The following is a 22,004-nucleotide window of genomic DNA, read 5'->3' on the forward strand; positions in this document are numbered from 1 at the left end:
TGAGTTGCTGGATGGTCTGGTGGGTTATGTTGGAATCAGGATGTTGTCTTTTGCAGTTTGTGCACAGTTTTCTTATGATATTATGTGTGTTTTCAGAGTAGTCACAGATTCAGCATGGTGGGTCTATTGGTTCGAATTGATGAATCAAAACGAAGAAAAATTGGCAGCCAAGATAATTCCAGGCTCCAATCGGAAGCTCAATAAAGATCAGGCGACTGAAGCATGAGAGAAAAATGTTCTTATCAGCATCAGAAAAGGTAAATGAAGCACATAGACCAACACTAAAATATCATGCAAATCTTAGGTAATTCATCCAGCATTCCAATTTAAGACAGTTCTCTTTATATACCGACAGTCCTAAATCACTATTCCTATCAGGTCAACAGCATGACTTATTATATTAAATGGATTGGAGAGCATAAGGTGTCTTATTTCAGGAGCATAAATGACTAGGCAAATAAGGAAACAACAAAATCTAAAACTTAAAAATTGCTGCACCGCTAGATGGCCTCGATGCAAACACGTATAGACCGAGATCATTCTTGCTGATGATTCCTTTGTTGATCCTTGACTGATAGAAAGATTCCTGCCAAAAACACCCACCAAAGTTATCCAATAATTTATAATAATAAAAAAATCTATGCTCATACATACAAATCGGATCATCTTTGGGAGAGCTAAACAAGCATTTGCGTTGCATAAGCTATCAGCTAAAGAGAAAGGTTTCCAGCAAGATTGCTACTAAACCCCAGCAAGTGCAAGTTGAGATGTAATCAGGAGTAAACAAACGTATACTTGTTGGGAAGACTAACATGCAAATAATGTAGCGTTGGAATGACAAATCCAAAGGATGATGCCTTTAACCAAGTCATAGTCATTATTCACAGCAATGCACAAACAAAACTATGTTGCTAGTGACAGCAGGAGCATTTACTTCATGAGGAACATGTGGGCCTTAAAGATATGACAGGCATGATGCCTTAGAAGAATGTCTAGAAAAATTAGAGCAAAAGTTAACCATTTTCATATAATAACTAAGTAGATGCAGCATTTTACTTTTGTGCATATGTTACTGACCTTCAAATTTAGAATGAATTGAGGGACGATGTTTTCTTTCACTAAAGCAACTGCACAACCACCCCATCCAGCACCTGTAAGCCTTGCACCAAGTGCTCCATTGTCTCGACAAATATTTACAAGCTCTTCCAACTCCGGGCAACTGATTGGGAGAAATTTTATCCAATAAACAATGAATGATGTAAGAATGTTTTCATGTAATAATGTGAAACTACTAAATAATAATCTAAAGAGTAACAGAAAGGCATGCACTAATGACAGCAAGACAAACAGTACTTTCACAGGATAGCTTTCACAAAACACAAGGAAAAAAATTCTTTTGCTGATAGAGAAACAGTAAGTCTATGAACAGGTTCAGCAATAAAGGTATAAATTAACAACAAACAATCTTCAAAAGAATTGATCCAACAACAAACTTCTAAGTTTGAGCATCACAGTTCAACCGCATCAAAAAATTCATTTCAATACACATGGATGTAGTAAATCACTGCAAGCACGTAAAAGGGAGAAGAATCCCTTACCTGCACTCATATAGTACACTGCAGCTATGGTGGCTCTCATTCATAAGCTCACCAAGCCTCTTAAGTTTGTCTTCGTCACTGCAAACCAGAAAATTGCATGTTATTAGCAGAAAGATAAGTAACATTGAAATTATAAAAAACAACTATAAAAAACCAGAAAATTGCGTGTTATCAGCAGAAAGATAAGTAACATTGAAATTATAAAAAACAACATTGAAAGATAAGTAACTAAAATGGGAAATAAATCATATCTAATAGAACTATAAAAAACTAAACACCTTCAAATAATGTACAAAAACAGCTTAAGATATTGTATTTTAAAAATAATTTCAAAATCTCTTAAAATGGACACTAATCTAAAGGCATCTAGCTCACATAACCACCAGGGACATTTCTTATTATTTTCATACAGAATATATAACCTGAGTCCTCACTGATTGTTTTCATATACATATCACAATAAGCTTTTGAATACATATAGTATGCATGTGTTTAATACAGTTATTAGAAGCCAACCAAGGCACGAGGTCCTAATGGAAAAACCGAGAACCAAAATCCAGACTCTGATTCTGTTTTTAGATTGCTCATCAAACCAGTAAAAAGAGCTAACAGAACCAAATTTTACATGGACTAAGTGAACCAGCTTAATTCAAAAAACCAATCAGAAATTCATTGTCACTGCCTCCATTAATCATGCCATTTTGTGTAAAAACTGCTAAGTCCATCACTAACAGAGGAGAAAATGAGAAAAATACTAAAAAGAGGTTTTCAGGTAAAGGAACAATAGTAGATGAAAGGAGATGAGGTTCCCCACTTCAAAAAAGAAAGAAGAAAAATAGACTGTGGTCCAAGGAGTAATGTTAGCTCTACAAGCGATCAATTGATACAAAATTTGATGGGCTAATGAGAGGTTCAGTTCTGATTGGTTAAAGATAATATCATACTACTATTTATGAAATGATGTAAGGGGGAACGTAATGATTAACAAAATTTATGTCTAACTGTATGCTTGAAACACTAAAGCTCACTGGTTCAATAACCGTGTCAGCATGTAAAAAATGTTAACACAACAGCCTGTACACACTGAAAAAATTACATGACTTCTAGACAATGAGAGTAAAGAAAAAACTAGTACAAAGGAGACAACACAAAACTATAAGCATATATAAGAGAGCAGCAACATAAGTGGCCATATCATGAGATAATGATCCAAATCAAATGTAGCAAAAAAAATTTTCTATGTAAAAAAAAAAAACATCACATGCATATAACTCAAATCTGGTAAATTTCGTGAGCTTATGGATCTACCAGTGGCCTAATGAGGAATAGTAAGTAGATTACAAAAACCAATAAACAAAACATAGCGCTACTTAACCAAAAATAGATTTTAAAACTGTACCAAAAGCTGCAGACAAAATGGAATAACAGACTGCAGAAATAAGAACCTAAGTACCAATTGAGTTGTTGAATTCACCTGAGCTTAGATAAGACTGTGTCCCTGAAAGCATAGACACGCTTTGCTTCACAGTAAACATGTGATGCACGCTAGAACAATATAAGAAGGTAAAATTAAGATACTGAAGAGCAAAAATATTTAATGCAAAAAATAAACTGTCCAACACAGCAATAATGGCTAGACATAGAAATGAATTCCCATAAAATAATCTTCAGAGGATGAATTACTTCCAAAAAAACCAGACAGAAGCACACAATCAGAAGCATTAGGTTGTATTTGTAATACTAATGATTTCCTATACTGCATTTCGTTCCCAGTGGTATGTGCACTAAGAGACATGTATTTTATCCAGGTTGCATGAGTTTTACTCTCAGAAGTATCGAAGTTCACCATGCAGAAATGTGAACCGCCTTGCAAGCAGAGTAGTGCCCAGTAGAATATACACGTTCGCTTATGCTTAAATGTTTCAACAATAGAGAATTGAATATCCAATAAATTTGAAGCTATGAGGAATCATGTCTAATGCACAGTATATTCCTATATTAACCAGATACCAAGAAATTTCATCTTACTTCATATGGTTGTTTCATAGACCTAACCTAACACCTTAGAGTGACATTCTTCAACGATGAAGTTGAAGAGTTCTTTGCAATTAAACAGCAAAGATGAAAAAAACAGTAGTCAAGTTACTAAATAGATATACATCTTCAATCTACCATCAGTACTAACACATATAGTTAAAATGGTAATAAATTCTATTCCTTTGGACGTATGTTGCATTGACTTTATTAGAGTAACAAAGTCACAAGGATACCGGCTCCTAACAGTATATTGCCCCAGTTTAGACTTTAGAGCAATGGGATACAACTTATTGGGATCCATATTTAATGTATGATATCAAGAAGATCAAAATTTAATTATTTGTATAAATTGTATATTTATTCTAATTATTTTCTATATAATATACAATTATTACTTTTCAAAAATGTGTCAAAAATAAAAATTGGTTCAAATAATATGCTTATGAAAATAATTTTTTTATCTTTTCCTCATGTATTCCTTTATTTTCACTTCGCTTTTCATAGTCTCTTCAGTTCTTTGATATTTCTCTAGGCAAAGGTAAAAAAACAGTGTTCTGCTGTGTTGACATGGATATTGTGATGAAAAATTCTGTTCAAACATAGCTTTGAAATTGTATTCAATTTTCATTTCCTTGCTGGAATTGCATTAGAAACTAATTAAATTTATCTTTATGCAATTATCACACTTGAATAAACTGAAACACCAAATTACAAGTTACTAAAAGGCATATATCAAATCCACCTGAAACAGCTTGAAATGTTTAGCTGCTCTTAGGACATCCAATGAAGATGGTGAGTTTGCAAAGATGGATGTAAGACTCTCGCCTGTAATCTTCTCAATGTCTTCTGTAGTATAAGGTTCCTCCATCAAGAGTTCCTATTTGGTGGAAAGAACATGAACAAACAAATTATACATTAATAAACTGAAAACATATAGGTCAAACCAATAGCACTTGAGAATCGAAAAGCATGATCATTTTTTTTTTATGGAGACAACACGGAATCAGATAAGATATTAACTTAATGTTTTTTGTTTTAATGTATAATAACCATCTAAATCTTGTCTTCTTTTCCACCTCCATTTTTTTTACTAATTATCTGATGGAGCACCAGCCTAACTGCACTTTTGAGTAACACCAGATAGCTGTTACTTGCAATTTTTCATTCACCAAAACTACTGTTCAATGATGATAAAATAACTGCACTACAGCAGCCGGAGTAGCAGTTCAAAGAGTCGGGCACTGTGCTGGGCACACAGTGCCCTAATATGGGTTTGAAATTATACCACTGTAGTATGTCATATACCATAATAGCACGGGGTAGGAACTTCACAAAGAGTCTGCAGCAGGGCTTTAAGTTCAATCTCTTAGGTCATACCGACAAAGTGCAATTAAAAATGCCAAAATTAAACACTAATTCACACATTAAGGTAACATAAACTTTGTTAAATAAGCTCTGTTATATAAAGACAAGACCTTGCAATCTAAAGGCAGCTTAAGTCAAACAGATGTATGGACAATATTAGTTATTCCATAATCCCTCTTTTGACCTAATGAATGGCACACCTGGGCCATTGGAAAGGCTAGAATTTGATGAGACAGTTTGAAAATTGTGGGCCACTAAGTGATGATCTTCACATATTTAAATTGATGGATTCTTCATAGATAATGTAGAAGAAAAAATTGTAAAGCAAATTATTGTGGATGCTGCATCAAATACAATCGTAAAGCCATTAGACAAACTTCCAATTCTTGAGTAATTACATAGGCTTTATAAACCACCCGACTGTCATATGTAGTCCCTCATGCAGTATGTGCACAAGCTACAAAAATAACAGTTACAAAAGTTCAAGAACATCAATTTTAGTCCTGTGAAATTTTGTCAAAACATAAGACTAAACATAAACGAAACAGTAGGAATGTCGAATCTTATAAGCAAACAGAAAAATCAAACCTTAATGGCAAGAACAGGATCTGAAGAACTATGGTTTTTGGCAAATGATACACATAGCCCCTCAACATCAGACAGTGTTTTCACTTTGGAGACAGCATCATTTGAACTCATCCCTAACTTTATGGCAAGGACAATCTACAAAGGTTTTGAGATAACGAAATCAGTTTAAGAGATGAAGAATAAAAATGCCACACCAAAATGATGGGAAATAGGAACTCATGTGAATGGTTGTGCATCGTGTCACCTAGAAGTACACTTTCTCATGCATATAAGATTTAATTCAAAGCAATACGACAGTTCACAAACACCAAATTGTCCAATACCACACCTGCATCACTATGAAGATATGTCAAATATGTAAGAGTAAGTATGTCATCAATGCCTTGCCTAGCTACATTGACCTTAACTTACACGAGCATTTTCTGTACAAAGTGACTTCAAATACTAAAGTAGAAAAATCTAGTATGCTTGTAATAACGTAAGCGATGGATTTTCTAGTGGCAAAATAAGACACACAAACCTCGAGGTTGAAATTAGCACCACAAAATTAGCACCACACACAACTATCATGCCCATTCACATTATCTGTAGTCGGTTTTATTATTTTTTGAATATTTTTTAGTTTAAGTAGTATCATGTATTTCAAACAGGATTTGAACAAAAGCCAAATGCAAATATAGGCATCTCATTTCCATCTTTTTTTTTATTTTTTAGAGTGGAGTTTAAAATCTCCATGATCTACAAGAAAATTCTTTTTCAATCTACGGGCTGAAAATTATTCGAGTGACTAATTGGCATAAGGTTACAACCAGACCAACTACTTCAAAATCTTGTCCGCAGAAAGTCATGCTAAACCATGTAGATTAATTGTCTAAGAAATAAATAGATTCCACAAACTTGGTGCAAGTGTTGGCACATGTGAATATGATGTTGCAAATCACAGGATACAAAAGCCAAACAAATAAAACATACAGCTGCCAAGCGGCATTCAACGACACGATTATTATAGTTTGTTGCAGCTGTCACAGCTTTCTGAGATTCCGCAAGGGAATGTGCGATTACAAAGGTTCCACCAGAGGGTAGTTGCACGTCACTCGCACGTATAGGATTAAAATCTATCAGCTCAGCAAATCCAGTTTTTGCCATAATGGAGATTGCCTGTCACATGTGAAATTTCATAAAGAAGCTGAACAATAGGTTAAGGAACAGATTCCAAATGTGAAATGCAAAAACGACAAACATAAATACAACCAACAGAGATAACTAAAAAATTCCCACTCGTGTAAAACTAGTATTTAGACTCATTAGGCCTACTTGAAGGTTCGGTATAACATAGAAAAACATTCAAATTGTCATCACAAGTACTACCTGGATAAAATTCATTAGATCTACTTCAGGGTATACCACAAGATAGAAACAATTCAAATTGCTATCACAAGTACACAGATTGGTAGATTTTTACAACCGCATGTACCTATGTATGTTCAGTATCCAATAATTCATGACATTGACCCGCTCTTTCCAAACCATAAAAGATAAAGCTAACAGAAAATTAGCATACTTATCCTAGTAGGTATACAGTGGAGAAATAACATGAGACTGTTATTTCAGAGTAGATTAGTATACAATTTACAGATAGACTATGAAATAGGATCATCTAATTTCTTGTTGTATATGTGTTAAATATGAAATCATTGATATAATCATATAATACTTATTGGATGTGTAACTTTCTAGGCTCTTTGTATTGGTATATCATAGTCAAATATAGCAAAACTATCAAGTGCAGTGGCTTTGCGCCATTGAAACCTTAAATAATGAGTGTTGGATAACCAATTTCAAATCAGGGTTTAATACTTGACCCTCAACCCCTTTTGATGGAGTTCCTTTTCAATGGGGAACAAGTATGATTGTAAAATTCAATGAGTATCAACCTTTGTGAGCTTTAAGAAGCATTGTGAGCTTTAGGAAGCATTACTTATGATCTAGCTACATAACACATATTTTCCTTCAGACAAAACTATCATGTATATGGGAAAAACCAAATATTGAGACAAAAATGAATATATTACCTGATCCATGCCTCCAGATTGTGTCCCAATATAACGCTCACATTCACATGTAAGTTGAGCAATTTCTTTCTGCAAAATTATGTCAAAAGTTAACAAGAACGAAGTAGCGAGTTTATCAGAATCTTAAGCATACTCAAGAGTCCTACCAGTACCAACCATGATTCTTGTACCCACAAATTAATGCAATAGTAACTAATAAGCCAGACGTTACTCATGCTAAATCTTCCGCTATAAAGTAAATTTTACTCAAACTGATGATGAAAATGGGTAATCTTCCAATACAATCTTACTATTTAGAAAATAAATGCGCTACCAATTACAACACTATGAAGCAAACTGATTCAAGTTTTGAAGGCTCAATTAGTTTACTAAATCCTCTACTTAAATCACTTCAATGGTCATTATATATTCCCTAAAATACAAGTTTCAGGATAATGCTTTCTTGGCATTTCTGTTAATTAAGAAGCAAATACACATCAAAACTCATTTTCCTTTAACCAGCCTACATAGGCAACTGCTGAAGGATGCCTCTTCATTTCAGCTAATTCTTTTTCATTTGAGTTCATTCTTGAAAAACAAACAATAACTGACAGTACATTGACACTCTGTACAAATCATAAGAGATAGTCAGGAAAAAGAAATGGATTATTTACACCTATATTACATACTTGAGTATGCACAACTAAACCACAAATTAGATTGCCATAAATAACCATGTGGCCCAAGTCATGAATTCATGATAAGGAATGGTCCATTGCATAAGGCATCCATCAGTGTGGGATCTGGGAAGAGTCAATGAACAAACTCTTAAACCCACAAGCAGAAAGATCATTTCCGTTACTCACATTAAATAGCAAAAGGAACAATTTTATCATAAAGCCAAGGCTTGCCATAGGTCATGAAATCATGGTAAAGATTTCATATTCTCATAATTTTTGGATTTGAGACGCTAGGCATCTAAAGGTTTCAAGATAAAGTGGTTGCTAGGATATTTATCAAACTGAATCATCAACTTTCTTTTCCCAATAAATTTGTTGTCAAACGAATTTGCAAGAAATGAGAGATGGTAAACAATTAGAGACTTCAATCTGATGATTAAAAGTATAATAATATCTCACTAGTGCTAGTAGTAGAAAAAAAATAGGATTCATGCTTCAGTAATAGTAATGCTGTGTGTCACTAAGGTAGTTTCCATGGATTATACACAAGAAAGAGATGAAATAGAATCTCAGCTAATTGAGAATTGTTGAAAAGCAGCAGTCACCAATTGTTATAATTATATAAGAAACAACTTAATACAGTACCTTCGGGAAATTCTTATCAAGAGCGGCCATTATAGCAATTGTTGATGAACATACAAGTGCTGCAGAGCTTGATAGACCAGAACCTAAATGGAAGTAACAAAAAATGATAATTAACAACCTCAGGTTACAGACAAACATTGTAGACAAATAAGGAAACTCAGAAGAGAATTGATGAGATTTGGTACCTGTGGGCACAGTCCCATCAACAACTACGTCAAGGCCAACAGGCAAACCAACATCTGCTTTTTTTGACTTAGCAAACTCATAAATCCCTTTGTACCTGCAAACAGATATTACGTAAAGACATTAACCAAGTCTTGAACTTACAGTAACTAAAATCATCACTTTGTAGTTGACAGCGGATCAATAGGTATGAATATTACAAAATAGCAGTTAATGATTAGATTGTACGTGGAAGCCTATGGTGCTTTAACTTCAGTATAGAGGATCAAGTGACACTAATAATGGCATTTAATATGGGTTATGCAAATACATAAGAGTGTCCAAATTCAAAATATGGGTAAAGGAACAACAATCCACACTTTAAATATTTAAAATTTTAAAAATATATTAAAAAGTAGGAATTAAAATATTTATATAAAATCATATTTACATACAATTTCAATGGCCAGATCTACAATTCTATAGGGACAAAGGTTAATTCACCATCAAGCAATGAAACAAACCATTTAGTATACAGCACAGTGTCAGCTTGAGTGGCGAACTTGCTCACCCGCATAGAATTTCCAGAGGGAACAAGCATGTACTACTATTGTTATTAACTATTCAATCATATACCTATTTCTTCTAGAAAGAGTGGCAGCTGATCCTTCTTCAAACTGGCAATGACTGCATCATGTTTCCAATATACACAAACACACACAAAAAAAAAACAGTATACCTCTCCATCAGCATAAAAACAATCGTCATAATATACACCGAGAGATCTCATTCACTTAACAATGTTACCCCAAGGTCCCACTCATCGATAAATTAAACAATTAGAGAAGACGACCGTGCGATCAAAGTCTAGAAAGGCATACAAGCTAGAGAAATGACGAAAATTTTCTCAATCATATAAGGAGTAATTCCTCACCCACAGATAAAATAGTGCCCCCATTTGTGATTCTTCAAATCGATTTCCTGAGAAGAAACGAAAAGGAAACAAAATTAAGAAGAAACATATCGTTATTCTCTTTCCACAATAAGAACCACTACCAAAAGAAAAGAACAACAAAAATATAATGAAAAAAAATGGACACCTGGTCAGGATCAGCAGGGTAAGTGCACATCGAATACTTCGGGTTCACGTTCCCAATCCGGAGCAACTTGGCCGATTCTCCCACATCACGCTTCCGAATGGCCACGATGGTGTCCTGCCGTATAGCCATCGGGAGCACCGAGTACCCCTCGTAATCTATGTGCTCCCCGATCAGATTCACCCTACCTGCAAACCAACCAACACAAACGCCCCTACGGTTCTGAATCGGTACCACACTTGAGAAGGTACCAAAATCTGGGTCAAACAACAACGTCACCTGGCGCTCGAGCGTAGACGTCGGGCTCGTGGCCGAAGAACTCGACGAACTTGGCCTTGAGCGTCTGGAATCGGAGCTGCGCCTCATCGAGCGGCGAGCCCTCGCCGAAGACGGGTTCGAGAGAGGAGAAGATGGGAATAGGGAGCTCCTCGTGCGCCATGGAAGATGGATGCGGAGCAGATCGTTAGGGTTAGGGTTTCTCCTCCTGCTCCTCTCTCTAGATCTCCCTTATCGCGGGAACGGAAATGGAAGTCTTCTGGAATCGAGCAAGAACCCCGAGCCCGCGTCGAGAGAAGCGATGGTTTTATCTTCATCTTTAAATGACCGCATAGGCGATTTACGTGCGGATACAACGCTAAAGAAACCCCACCACCGATCAAATACCAAATTCCGGTATGGAAAGCCTGACGATTACTATTATTGTGTCGTACCCGATCGCGTGAACCAGATGAGCACCGATCCTTTTGTCACGGCTGTTACCGTGCACGACAGGGCACCTTGCATGGTAATAAATTGTTGGCCCACAACAGTTCGCCAATGAGAAGCAAGATTTTAGAGTCGTGCGGCTTGACAGATACAGCTAAACAAAGCCCCCCCGAATGGACGGGTCATGTGGGGCACATACGGACTTAATCTACCCGCGGTTTACCTCGATCCTAAAGGTGGCTCTTCATGGGGCCCACGCCACGAAGCTTCCTTCCACATAGGAGTGAATCGTAGCCGTTGGATCCGGGTGATGGACGGGCCACTGAGGAAGGCTGGTTGGACGCGTGGCGAGTTCGCGTTGGAACGCGGCAGCTGCGGCTGTTATCTGCTAGATTTGGCAAATCGGGTTCGGATAAGACCTCGTGATTCGGCATCAACGTAAGGATAACGCTGTCTAGGATTTGATAACCACGCAACTATGCCGTGATTAACTTGACTTTTTTAAAGATAATATATGGTGGATTTTTAATTATTTAGAGGGACATATTTAAATTTATAAGGAGGAAACTGCTCCATATAATTTATTAAACTATTTTAGATATATCTATCTTATTGGTCTCTATTTTAGATAGAAAATTAATAATACTAATTGGTCTCTTTTTCAATGTTTCGAGGAGCATCATATAGTTTTTGATAGATGTATTAGGTAATAATTTTATATATATATATATATATATATATATATATATATATATATATATATATATATATATATATATATATATATATATATATATATATATATATATATCTATATTTTTTTAATTTAAAATTTATATTTTAATAAGAAAAAGAAAATAATTTCACATATTTAAAACCCTTTTCCTCTCTCTTGACTTTACACCTCTTTCGCGTAAAACATAGCTAAAAGATGAATAAGATTGTGACTAGATGCCACAAATCTTTAGTTGAATGATTAAAAAATAATTATCATACTAATATTTGTATTTTTAAAATAATATTGAAGGTTAAAGTGAGATTTATGTGAGAAAATTGTTATTTTTTGTAAGAGAAAAGTGATGAAGACAGCATTTGATTCTGGACTATCAATATTATATATATATATATATATATATATATATATATATATATATAAAATAAAGTTTTTAAATATTTAATTTTTTATAATAGGTTGTACTATATTGCAACTAAGCTTATATTTAATGTGTAAACCTCAACTTTTGGTAGGTGTGCTTATGTAAGCATACTCACTACATCAATATTTTTAAATATAAATAATTTATCACTGTGCCAATGTTTTAGGTGATAAATGCTTTAGATGTAAGAAAATGGTCTAAAACAAATCACCTTGAAATAGAGAGTATGCTTATGGTAGATCACAAAAAGAATGTAGCTAGTTTAATAATAAGATCATGAATTATTTATTATGGTAGATCACAAAACTGTCCAATGGAAAGGGGAGTGTGCTTTACACTCAACCACATGAATCAAAGATGTAAGTTAAGTGCTTTACACTTAACTTGATCACACTTGTCTTTAGTGGCACAGAGTATAGTCTCTGTGTGAAGATAGATGTCAGAGTCATGAAGTCAGATTGATTGCCAAGACAAGACTATAAACAAGAGAATTAGATAGAGAAAACAACAAAAGATAAATGATTAAGATATGATTGGAGTCTATAATTTTATGATAAATTATCAAAAATTTTATCAATTAAATTACTTAATATTTTTAAAAATATATTGAATGAGATTTCAAGCTCTAATGATTCAGGAGATTGATATTTATTTAGATTTGTCTCACAAAGCCAAAAGAAGAGAGAAAGGAGTGGCAATTGATTTAGATGTAATGATCATAGGCAAGCTTAAGTGGGTTTCTTCATCCTTCTCCACCGACGTGACAGACTAAGCTTCTCCCAAATCCACTCACTTTGCATGACGACGACGATAACACTACATGCTACTACTCAGTAGAAAGAGAGGGCTTGATCTTGCACTTGAAGGCAGCCACGGCACACGCGCTCTACGTCGTGCTGCACGTCGTCGAGGTTCCACAAGCTCCCCCAGGAGGCGTCCTCCGCCGCCGCCGCCGCTGGTCCATCCACGACGCAGCCATGAGCAGCGCCGCCCTGTTGCTGGAGCGCGTAGGGTAAGGGGTACATGTACGCCATCTCCTGCTGCATGTCCTGCGCCAGTGTAATCTGCGCTACTTGGTTCATGATCGTCCTCATGTCATCCTGCTGCTGCTGCAGCGGCGGCGGCACAGCTTGGTGCTGCTGCCGTCGCCTCAGAAACCGGGCCCTCGCCTTCTCGATGTTCTTCGAGGGCGTGCTCTTCTTGAAGTGTGTCCGCCAGTAGTTCTTGATCTCGTTGTCGGTCCTCCCCGGGAGGCTTCGAGCGATGGTGGACCATCTGCACGTCGATCGCCGCAAGCTTCAGCAACGACGAAGACACCAAGGGTCGGATCGCTACGAGTCTATTACCTGTTTCCCCACAAGGCATGCAGCTCGAGGATGACGTTCTCTTCCTCAGGGGTTATCTTCCCTTTCTTGAGGTCAGGCCTCAGGTAGTTGACCCACCGGAGTCTGCAACTCTTCCCGCTCCTCCTCAGCCCTGCAACCCAAAACCAGCATAAACAAGCAGTGGGTCGGTCGAAGCAGTCGGCACAGCACGTCAAGCATGCATACCTGATAGCTCGGAGACCGAGTTCCATCTCCCTTCGCCATGGAGGTTGACATGCTCGATGAGGAGCTTATCCTCTTGAGCAGTCCAAGGGCCCTTTCTCCATCCGTCCGCCACTGCCACGGCCTCAAAGTATCTCTCCATCGCTACAAGCCGCTGTCTCCTCCTTAGTGGCACATCCGAGCATGCGCGTTTGCCTAAGTATTTATACCGGACTCCCATGGCCGATCACCGTCACGTCCTTACATCACTAATTATCCATCCATCCATCCTCTACTGTCCCACTTCCTCTTTTGACCACACGGTTGAGGTTGCATATAATTTACTGGCTCTCCGAGGACCAAATTGCCCGAAATATATTGCAGCTTTCTGATTAGAATCTCCGTGGAATGATCTCCCCATAAAGAGTATAGTATGCCATGTAGTCTCCTCAGGGATATCCCTTGAAACCGGTAGAACACTGTGCACGCATGGTTTGCCTCAGCGTAGGGTTGACCATGGAGTCAACACATCGCATGCCTAACTAAAGTTGGTCCAAAATATCTCGATCCAGCGCGTAAAAGGTCCACGCGGAGCATGTAATTTTGACCCTCTGATCGACTCTTTTCCTTTTTAGTTTGTGGGCTTAAAGACACTCGTAGTTCCTCGAAAGCTCGCAGCTTTTGTGGAAGACGAGTGGTGTGGTATCAACTCCAAGTTAATCCATTGCAAAGAGGTGTTTCACGTTATGATGTTTTAACACGATATGATCATGAACTTATTCGATTATTTAACCCTTTTTTCAATTATCATGTAGAATTAATTAATCGATCAAATCTCAACTTCTCATGCTATACAACAAACTTGGAAATCTGCGAGGACAACGCGTGAGCTGCACTTGTCTCATCTTTACGAGGACAAAGCGAATAGTTGCCATTTTACCCACTCCATGCAAGCCATGATGTGTTGCCACGAGACTTCTAATGCCCAAAGTGACATACCATTAGCCTAAATTATCATTCTACACTTGAGCTAAAATCCTCTAGAATCTGACACTTTAATTCTACACCTTATACACTACCAAGTAGTACGGACTCCTTATAAAGATATGATCATAGATCTTTGGCCACCTAAAACCGAGTAGGGACTCCTTGTCCTACGTCCACAGCTCCTTGTCCTGATGGCTGGAGCACTGGCATTAGGACACCCCACCAACAGAGAGAGACATAGAGAGAGAGAGAGAGAGGGAGAAAGGTGGGGGACGTGTGCTTGTGATGTATGGCTTCTCCCAATAGTGGGTGGTTCTTGTTCCCCCTGATGGGAGCCAAATGACCAATAGCGTGTGCCCACCGGCTTCGTGTATGTGACTTTGCACTTGCTTTCGGTCTTGATTTGATCCCACACAATCTTTGTTTATTGGGTTGGATGTGGATCGGGGGATGCTATTGCAGGTAAGCATGCAATAGATTATGTGAGTTCACAAGCTTTAGGCGTGGGGAGAAGACCTTGACCCGTCCTCCTCGCGACACCTGGCCTTGTCGTGTCTAAGTTGGGGGGATAAAAGTGTTTGTGAAAATGACCGAGAGGGGTTGGGGAGTGCGTCGAAGGACTTGCGAACCCTTAATGTGGAAGGATCGTGTAATTTGATGCCTCTCACTCCATATGATTTCGATAATTTGTCGGATCAATATGATTTTGAGATGATTTGATTTTTTTTTTTCCGAATAGGTAAATGATGATCGGTATGTACTCAATAAAAGGTCATATAGGTGTATAATCTATGTCGTTCCATACAATAAATAATAAATGAAAGATAAAACAAAATCTATTTTTTTTTTCAAACCTATCGTTGATTTAAGAAATTATTTGTATAACATACAACCCTAACACCTTGAATAATTACATTAATAATGTTATTTATTGTTATTATTAATAAAATAATTTTATAAAAATAAATATTTTAATTGATTTAACACCATAAATTTACACATTAAACATTGGTGTGACGGTGGTGGTGGTGATATTGTACCAGACTAACATAAAATCTCATCAACCAATTAGCTTAGTTGATAAAGACCTTTTATCTCATATGTCTTAATCTTGACTTCATTATATATCATTTATAAAAAAAAATATATAATTTTTTTAAAAAAATATATTAAAATAAGCACTGACGATTCCCCTGTTAACAATGTTTCATAACATGTAAACAATGACAAATATGGACCACAACCTGGTTAACTAAATTCATAATCCAGATAATGTCTAACAAGAGTTAGCTTAAACATCAATCATAAAGTTCATGAATTAGGTCAAGAAAGTTGGCAAGCCAACCTCTCGTAAACACCAGTTGTTTCTGAGTGCCAATTTAGCCAGTTATCAGTTGCAAGGAGTTCTCAAGAATGGTGATTCCTTATAACCAACATATATAGGAAGGTCTAAGGCTTTCTCTACAATTCTTCTGTCCTCGTGAATTCTGGCTATCAAGCTCTCGAGTGACGGAAAGTTGGCCTGTGTTTCAAGCAAAATAGATGTGAAATGATAAAGAAATCAGAATTTCTATGAATGTTTCACTTTTCTCTTCTTCTTTCCTTTCTACTACCTCTGGTCTAATATAGCCCACCACAGCAAGGCGTAGCTCCTCTCCGTAAAAGTTCTCATCGAAGTCGTGAAGCAACCAAGGTTCCTGTTGGCAGTAACGCTTGTTTAAGAATAAACAGATGGTGTAGGATCACTGATTAGGTTATACTTACTATAGTCTTTTCGGTGTTGTCAAAGTAAGGATTCCAACCAATGCTCATGACCATTTTGTAGATACCCCGTGTCGACAATCCAGCCCAGCCAAAGTACACACCTGAATTGTGCTCAGATAGCATTGCGGAAAAGTTCTCTGCCGATAAATTTGCTGCAAGAAAATAAAGTAATAAACCGTATATCAATGCTGACATTTGAATCCACAAAGGGAAATGAAAAACTCTGTATTGTATCTTTTGGGGAAAGACTATTTAATAAGTTCATCTGTTAATCTTGCTGATCTTTCCCAAGGACGACCAAACTTTTAACATGAGAAAAATTAAAAAGAAATCCACTGTGTGAAATGACTCGAACAAATAGTCGGTGTTGCTAAGATGAGGATTCTGATATTTATGTGCTGAGTTACTAAAGAATACAAATAAGATACGTTCACAAGTGCAGCTCCAACAGAAGGAAGATATGACAGAGAAACTATTTAAGGTATCCACCAAGGTATAGTATCAATATAGTATCCACCAAGGTATCACTTCAGCAAAAGCAATAGCAATAGAAGGAAACTCTGGCATGGCTGGTACAGATGCAGTTAATTTTTAAAGTTACACGAGAGTTCTTTGTGCAAGTGGAGCCTTAAAGAAAGACCACTCTGAGCAACCTCTATGTATCAATATAGCAAAGATATTGCTTCGTGTGTTTACTTAGCACAATGACTGTGACTTTGATGATAAAAGTAACAAGATTTAGCTGCAAAATCCTATGAGTCAATGTCAGGTTAAAGATGTTGTAAGCATTCCAACAATTTTTGTACAAAACTGAGTGATTTAGGTCATATCACTAAGCACAAAGAACATTTGTTAAATAGCACACTAAATTTTGCAGAAGACATCAGGTTATTATATATTACCTAAAAGTACAACATGATAACACAAAAGGTTCATATACTACCTAAGCAATAAAGGATGATACAGATTAAGACAGATTGAAAAGCCTGGACAAGAACCCACAGAACTTGTGTGAAAGAAGTTTCAAGTTCCAACAGACCTGTCGGTATTCCTAGAATCTTTAAGCCTCGTCCAAATCCCCTGATAACAGGTCCCCCAAAGTAGCATGGCTCAATTGGTAAAGTATCTTCGATCCCTAAAACTCATTACTGATTATCAGCTTTATTGATGGAGAAAATATTACGGAAGGAGTAACTATCTACTTTAGAATTTCAAGAGCATACAATCATCAAAAGGAGGTAAGCCCCACATTTCAGGATGCAGATCAAGCAGAGAATTGATCACCTCATCAGCTGAACTGTAAAGGTCACCTTGTTTTGGAATAGATGGCACAGCGATCACTACCATTCCTGCTGCTTTGCCAGCCATAACACCGGGCCTGGTAACAAGAGAAATTCTTAGCATTCGGCCAAATTTTAGTTCAGTTGGAGAAAACATAAACTTCAAAACTTTTTCCAAATTGAGAAACAGATAAAGCATGAAATTAAATGCAAAGAAGTATCACAAAGGAAATAATTGCTTTGAAATTCATGTAATTGAATTCTTCCTCAGGAATATATATATATATATATATAAACCATTTGGTTCAGGCTAACTATGGACAATGGACCACAGTTCTGTAAACAGAAACACCATGATTGCTTGACTTTCTACTTCAAAGATCAATAATCCATTAGTCCTTTTTCTTTGTGGCTTACAAAATCGCAACACGGGACATGCTCTTCAATTTAAAGTTTGAATAACATGGAGATACACTAAGTATTCAACAGTCCTCTGAAAGATTCATATATAATAAGTTCATGAGGACCCCCTTGATACTGTTCTGAAAAGATCAATTTAGCAGTATCTTCAAGTCAAACCTAAGCTTTCCTTTTTACTATATGATCTACAAAACATCAAAATCAAAGCTGTTCTTCAATCCATGCTTAAAAGTTAAAACTATAATGGCACAATAGTGATGCCAATAGAAAAGTTTCATCTTCATATTATTTTGTAAGCATTTGAATTTACAAGCACAATTAGAAGTCAACTAGGTCTTAGGTTAGAAGTCAACTAGTCTTGGATCATCTCAACTTTGCATAACTTTTGCTATTTCTCTTGGGATTCCATCATGACTTCTGTCAACGTCCTTTTCAGAATTCCCAGTCTTGGAATTTTAAGCAAATTGTGTTGAAAATCATCAGGATTCTGTTTAACAATGTTTTTAAGTATCTCTTTAGATTTGGTGTGGTTCCAAATTAATTATCTAGAGTGGAATTTTTTAAACAGTTAATTCATTTCAGATAATCTAATTGGATATTAAAGTTTTCGGTCAGGTCAATTTATATAGAGAACATATTACCAAAGGAAAAAAATCATTAAGTACATTACCTTATTTAATCATATCGATCCAAGATCTCAGTTTTTCCTATTCCACAACATTCATCAAACAAATAAAAATTAATGTTGAACACTCAAGAAGATTAATGATAGCAAACAATTTCACTAAAAAAAATTGCAAAACTTACAACGAATCTTCAAGTACTAGACAGTTAGATGGATCAGCATTCATCCTTTTAGCAGCTTCAACAAATCTTTTACATGAAAAATGCAAAATGTTAGTACAACAAAAATATTATTTGCCTGGAACTAAACAATCGGTAGATAATAAACCATACTATCCTTTCATAATGTCTCACATTTCTGGAGAAGGCTTTCCCATGGCTACTTCATCACCACCAATAATAACAGAAAATGATTCTTTCCATCCTAAGTAACATAAATAATAAGATGGTAAGCTCAAAAATAAGAATAACAACCCAAAGTATGCAGAAAGGATAACAAAAGTAACAATAAGTGGAGGAATATACATCTAGACTGCAACAAGATGTATACCTTGGTGGAAAGAAATCTTTTCCTTGATGTTGGATTTTGGAGAATTGGATGCCAAGGCCATTGGAACCTCATGATTCCTCATATGTTTAATCAGGCGAGTAGCACCCGCCAGAGCTTTAATATTGCACCATCTGCACAAACCAAATGAAATGATCTATTTCAAATGCAACAGGTTGATAATAGAACAATAGTCCTTGTGCTTACCAAGAACATGACAAGCATACATACATTTAGCCATACTTGTACCTTTTCCAGGAAAATTCATATAAATGAAAATTAATGATGATGCATGAGGAGAAAAACTTGCACGGTTGCACCGAGGGTTTAGATTCTTAAACTGCATCAGTAAAATCACGTACACTAATATCCAGGATCTATAATGTCAAAAATATGCAAGCCTGTGTTGAGTCCAACTATCCCGATTGTATCATCCTTAGTTGATCTCATTCCTGATACCGTTCTTGTGAACTATAATTATCATGTCAAAATATTTAAAGTAAACTCAAACAATTGTGATCATCTATCTATATGGATATATCAAGTTTTGTCCAGGCAAAAAGCTATGTTGAATAACTAAATCTCCCTACACATCTAACTACAGAATATCATGATATTTTAAGGAATATTTTTTCCGTACATTAGTCCCATAAAAGTTTTTGGTTTTGTGCATAAGTCCCTTAGTTGTTATTTATGTGAATATCCCCGAGTCACCTAAACTGTTGTCAGTCCCTTAGTTTAAGTCCAATGAAATATTCAAGTAATAAGCCACCAACAGTTTTTGGCCACTAACAATACCTATAATTGAATAACTCTCCCCTAAAAAAAGTATCCTTTTATGCATGTAAACCAGTCATTTTTAGTTTATGCTCATATCCTCACCAAAGAAGTTGTTCATCCAAAATGACCTCTTCTGTTAAGTTATAAGTCGATTTGAGTTGGACCTAGGGGTAGAAAGACTATCTCACCAGTTAGGTTAAATTAGTTGACCAAAGAAAGAGGATGGAGAGACTAATGTGCATGATGGAAGAGGCTTATAGGAAATTTCATATAAACAACAAGACTCACAAGACTTAAGAAACCCCTATCGTAACATATGTATTCCATTCAGAATGTCATCCTAAAGTCAAGATTACTGATAAACACAATGCAGAGTTGAATAAAAAAATTAGCGAAAAGAAAAACATGTTATGAAGATTACTGGTCCAAAAACATTGGAGTAATTGCAGATATAAATTCTTCTATTGTGCAAGGGAGCTCATAATCTTTGACAACTAAAGATACAGCCTCCAAGGGTGTCATTCCTACTATTCGGTGAGCTTTCTTGCTGTCCCATTTCTTGCCATATTGTAACAGAAATACTTTCAGTACTTCATTTACGATGCCATCTGCCACCAAACAAAAATACAGACATAAACTGTAAAGCATATACTATGAAAAATACAAACAAAACAACACAAGTACATTTACGTAAGTGCCGCTTTCAATATTTTCAGCACTAGAACAAAGCTGTCATCAATTATAACACACACACACAAACATGCAATAACACTTGGAATAAATAACAAACATGCATTAGTCGGAAATGCATAAAAGATTGGTGTGATCAATTAGACAAAGAAGTTGAAAGAACCTGTATTCAAAAGTGTGCCATCCAAATCGAGTATGACATATGAGACAGTTCGAGTTGCTAGCTTGCCATCTGCCATTTCCAGAGCTTAAAAAGACATCTGAGGGAAGTTGTAAGTGATGATTCTTCGCCAGACGCAACTGAGAAACAGGAAGCAAACACTAAAACCAATCTAAGGTTGGTATAAATAATCAAAGATGATATTTCACCATCCTGGTGGCGGCCAGAATACTAAATGACCCTCTTAGCAATATGATAAGTCCCCTTATTTTTTAAGAAATTCAAATTGCTAGAAAATCAATGAAGCAATAATCTCCGTGTTCATCGCATAAGTCGATATCTATTAGGCGAGTAATTGCAACAAACGCTTAGCAAACAACAGCAACAATCTTAATGAGGGCGAAAAGAACAAGAAGAAGGTTGCTATCTTTGCTATACCAGGAGATTACGGATATTCCAAGAAGAATTATAAATGAACCCAAATCTACACTTCAAAATAAAAAAGAAGTAATCGCAAAAGCAAACAACAAGAGAAGTTTGGACGATCGGGAAAACAAGAAAGAACACAACTTGAAGCGGAAGACACGACAAAGATTGCGTTTTGAATGAAGCAGTAGAAACAAGATGCCCGAGATCCCATTTGATTCTAGCAACTGAACCTAAACCAACTAAATCACAAGGAGTGCGCTTTGAGAACGAAAGATAAAATTTCCCTCTGACAAGTGCTTACAAAACTACGAGTGGAACGATAAATTAAAAAGAACCGGAGATGATGCACGATTTCCTGCTACTAGCAGCATAAACTTCCATTCCGATGCGTAGGGCTCGAGTACACAGTAGCAAACGCTTCTTCTTCTAATGCGGGCCGTTAGATCTCATCCTCTTCGTACTTACAAGTGGATCATCAACTGCATCTCTCACGTGCGTCGTTCCATTTGATCCCTACGTCACAGCTTTAATATATTATATTTTCCTCCAAATATTTAATTATGTATATATATATATATATTTTGAAGGGTATTAATATCATTTTCCTCCAAATATTAAAAATTTATGTATATTTTGAAGGGTATTAATATCATTTGAAGTTAATAAATGCATTTATCAGTTATACATTGAATCCAACACAACGCAGCTTTAT

General features: G+C 36.2%; 3 protein-coding genes across 5 annotated transcripts; all 3 read right to left on the reverse strand.

Annotated features, from left to right (window-relative positions):
- Positions 1 to 258: 258 nt before the first annotated feature.
- Positions 259 to 10,805, reverse strand: LOC135637100 (galactokinase-like). The gene is made up of 13 exons (XM_065149498.1): positions 10,503 to 10,805; positions 10,227 to 10,411; positions 10,061 to 10,107; positions 9,150 to 9,244; positions 8,965 to 9,047; positions 7,661 to 7,729; positions 6,561 to 6,746; positions 5,589 to 5,723; positions 4,378 to 4,512; positions 3,073 to 3,143; positions 1,599 to 1,676; positions 1,078 to 1,219; positions 259 to 586 (listed from the first exon to the last, which is right to left on the reverse strand). Exons 1-13 carry the CDS (start codon positions 10,660 to 10,662, stop codon positions 476 to 478), a joined length of 1,497 nt encoding a protein of 498 aa, XP_065005570.1. The 5' UTR covers positions 10,663 to 10,805; the 3' UTR covers positions 259 to 475.
- Positions 10,806 to 12,749: 1,944 nt separating this feature from the next.
- LOC103976558 (MYB-like transcription factor EOBII) lies at positions 12,750 to 13,869 on the reverse strand. The gene is made up of 3 exons (XM_065149499.1): positions 13,636 to 13,869; positions 13,432 to 13,561; positions 12,750 to 13,360 (listed from the first exon to the last, which is right to left on the reverse strand). The coding sequence occupies exons 1-3, from the start codon at positions 13,850 to 13,852 to the stop codon at positions 12,916 to 12,918; spliced, it is 792 nt and encodes a 263-aa protein (XP_065005571.1). The 5' UTR covers positions 13,853 to 13,869; the 3' UTR covers positions 12,750 to 12,915.
- Positions 13,870 to 15,838: 1,969 nt separating this feature from the next.
- LOC103976549 (bifunctional riboflavin kinase/FMN phosphatase-like) lies at positions 15,839 to 21,740 on the reverse strand. 3 transcript variants are annotated; one of them, XM_018826942.2, is made up of 11 exons: positions 21,594 to 21,737; positions 20,867 to 21,003; positions 20,435 to 20,621; positions 19,237 to 19,367; positions 19,041 to 19,110; positions 18,870 to 18,935; positions 17,586 to 17,740; positions 17,402 to 17,497; positions 16,363 to 16,514; positions 16,212 to 16,295; positions 15,839 to 16,120 (listed from the first exon to the last, which is right to left on the reverse strand). In XM_018826942.2, the coding sequence occupies exons 2-11, from the start codon at positions 20,940 to 20,942 to the stop codon at positions 15,989 to 15,991; spliced, it is 1,149 nt and encodes a 382-aa protein (XP_018682487.2). In that variant the 5' UTR covers positions 20,943 to 21,003; positions 21,594 to 21,737; the 3' UTR covers positions 15,839 to 15,988. The 3 variants fall into 3 exon arrangements, with proteins under 3 accessions (XP_018682487.2, XP_065004002.1, XP_009390069.2); XM_065147930.1 differs by having other exon boundaries at positions 17,673 to 17,740; positions 20,867 to 21,740; XM_009391794.3 differs by having other exon boundaries at positions 20,867 to 21,738.
- Positions 21,741 to 22,004: the final 264 nt, after the last annotated feature.

The sequence above is a fragment of the Musa acuminata genome, chromosome BXJ3-4, assembly GCF_036884655.1.
Source record: "Musa acuminata AAA Group cultivar baxijiao chromosome BXJ3-4, Cavendish_Baxijiao_AAA, whole genome shotgun sequence".
Lineage (NCBI taxonomy): Eukaryota > Viridiplantae > Streptophyta > Magnoliopsida > Zingiberales > Musaceae > Musa > Musa acuminata.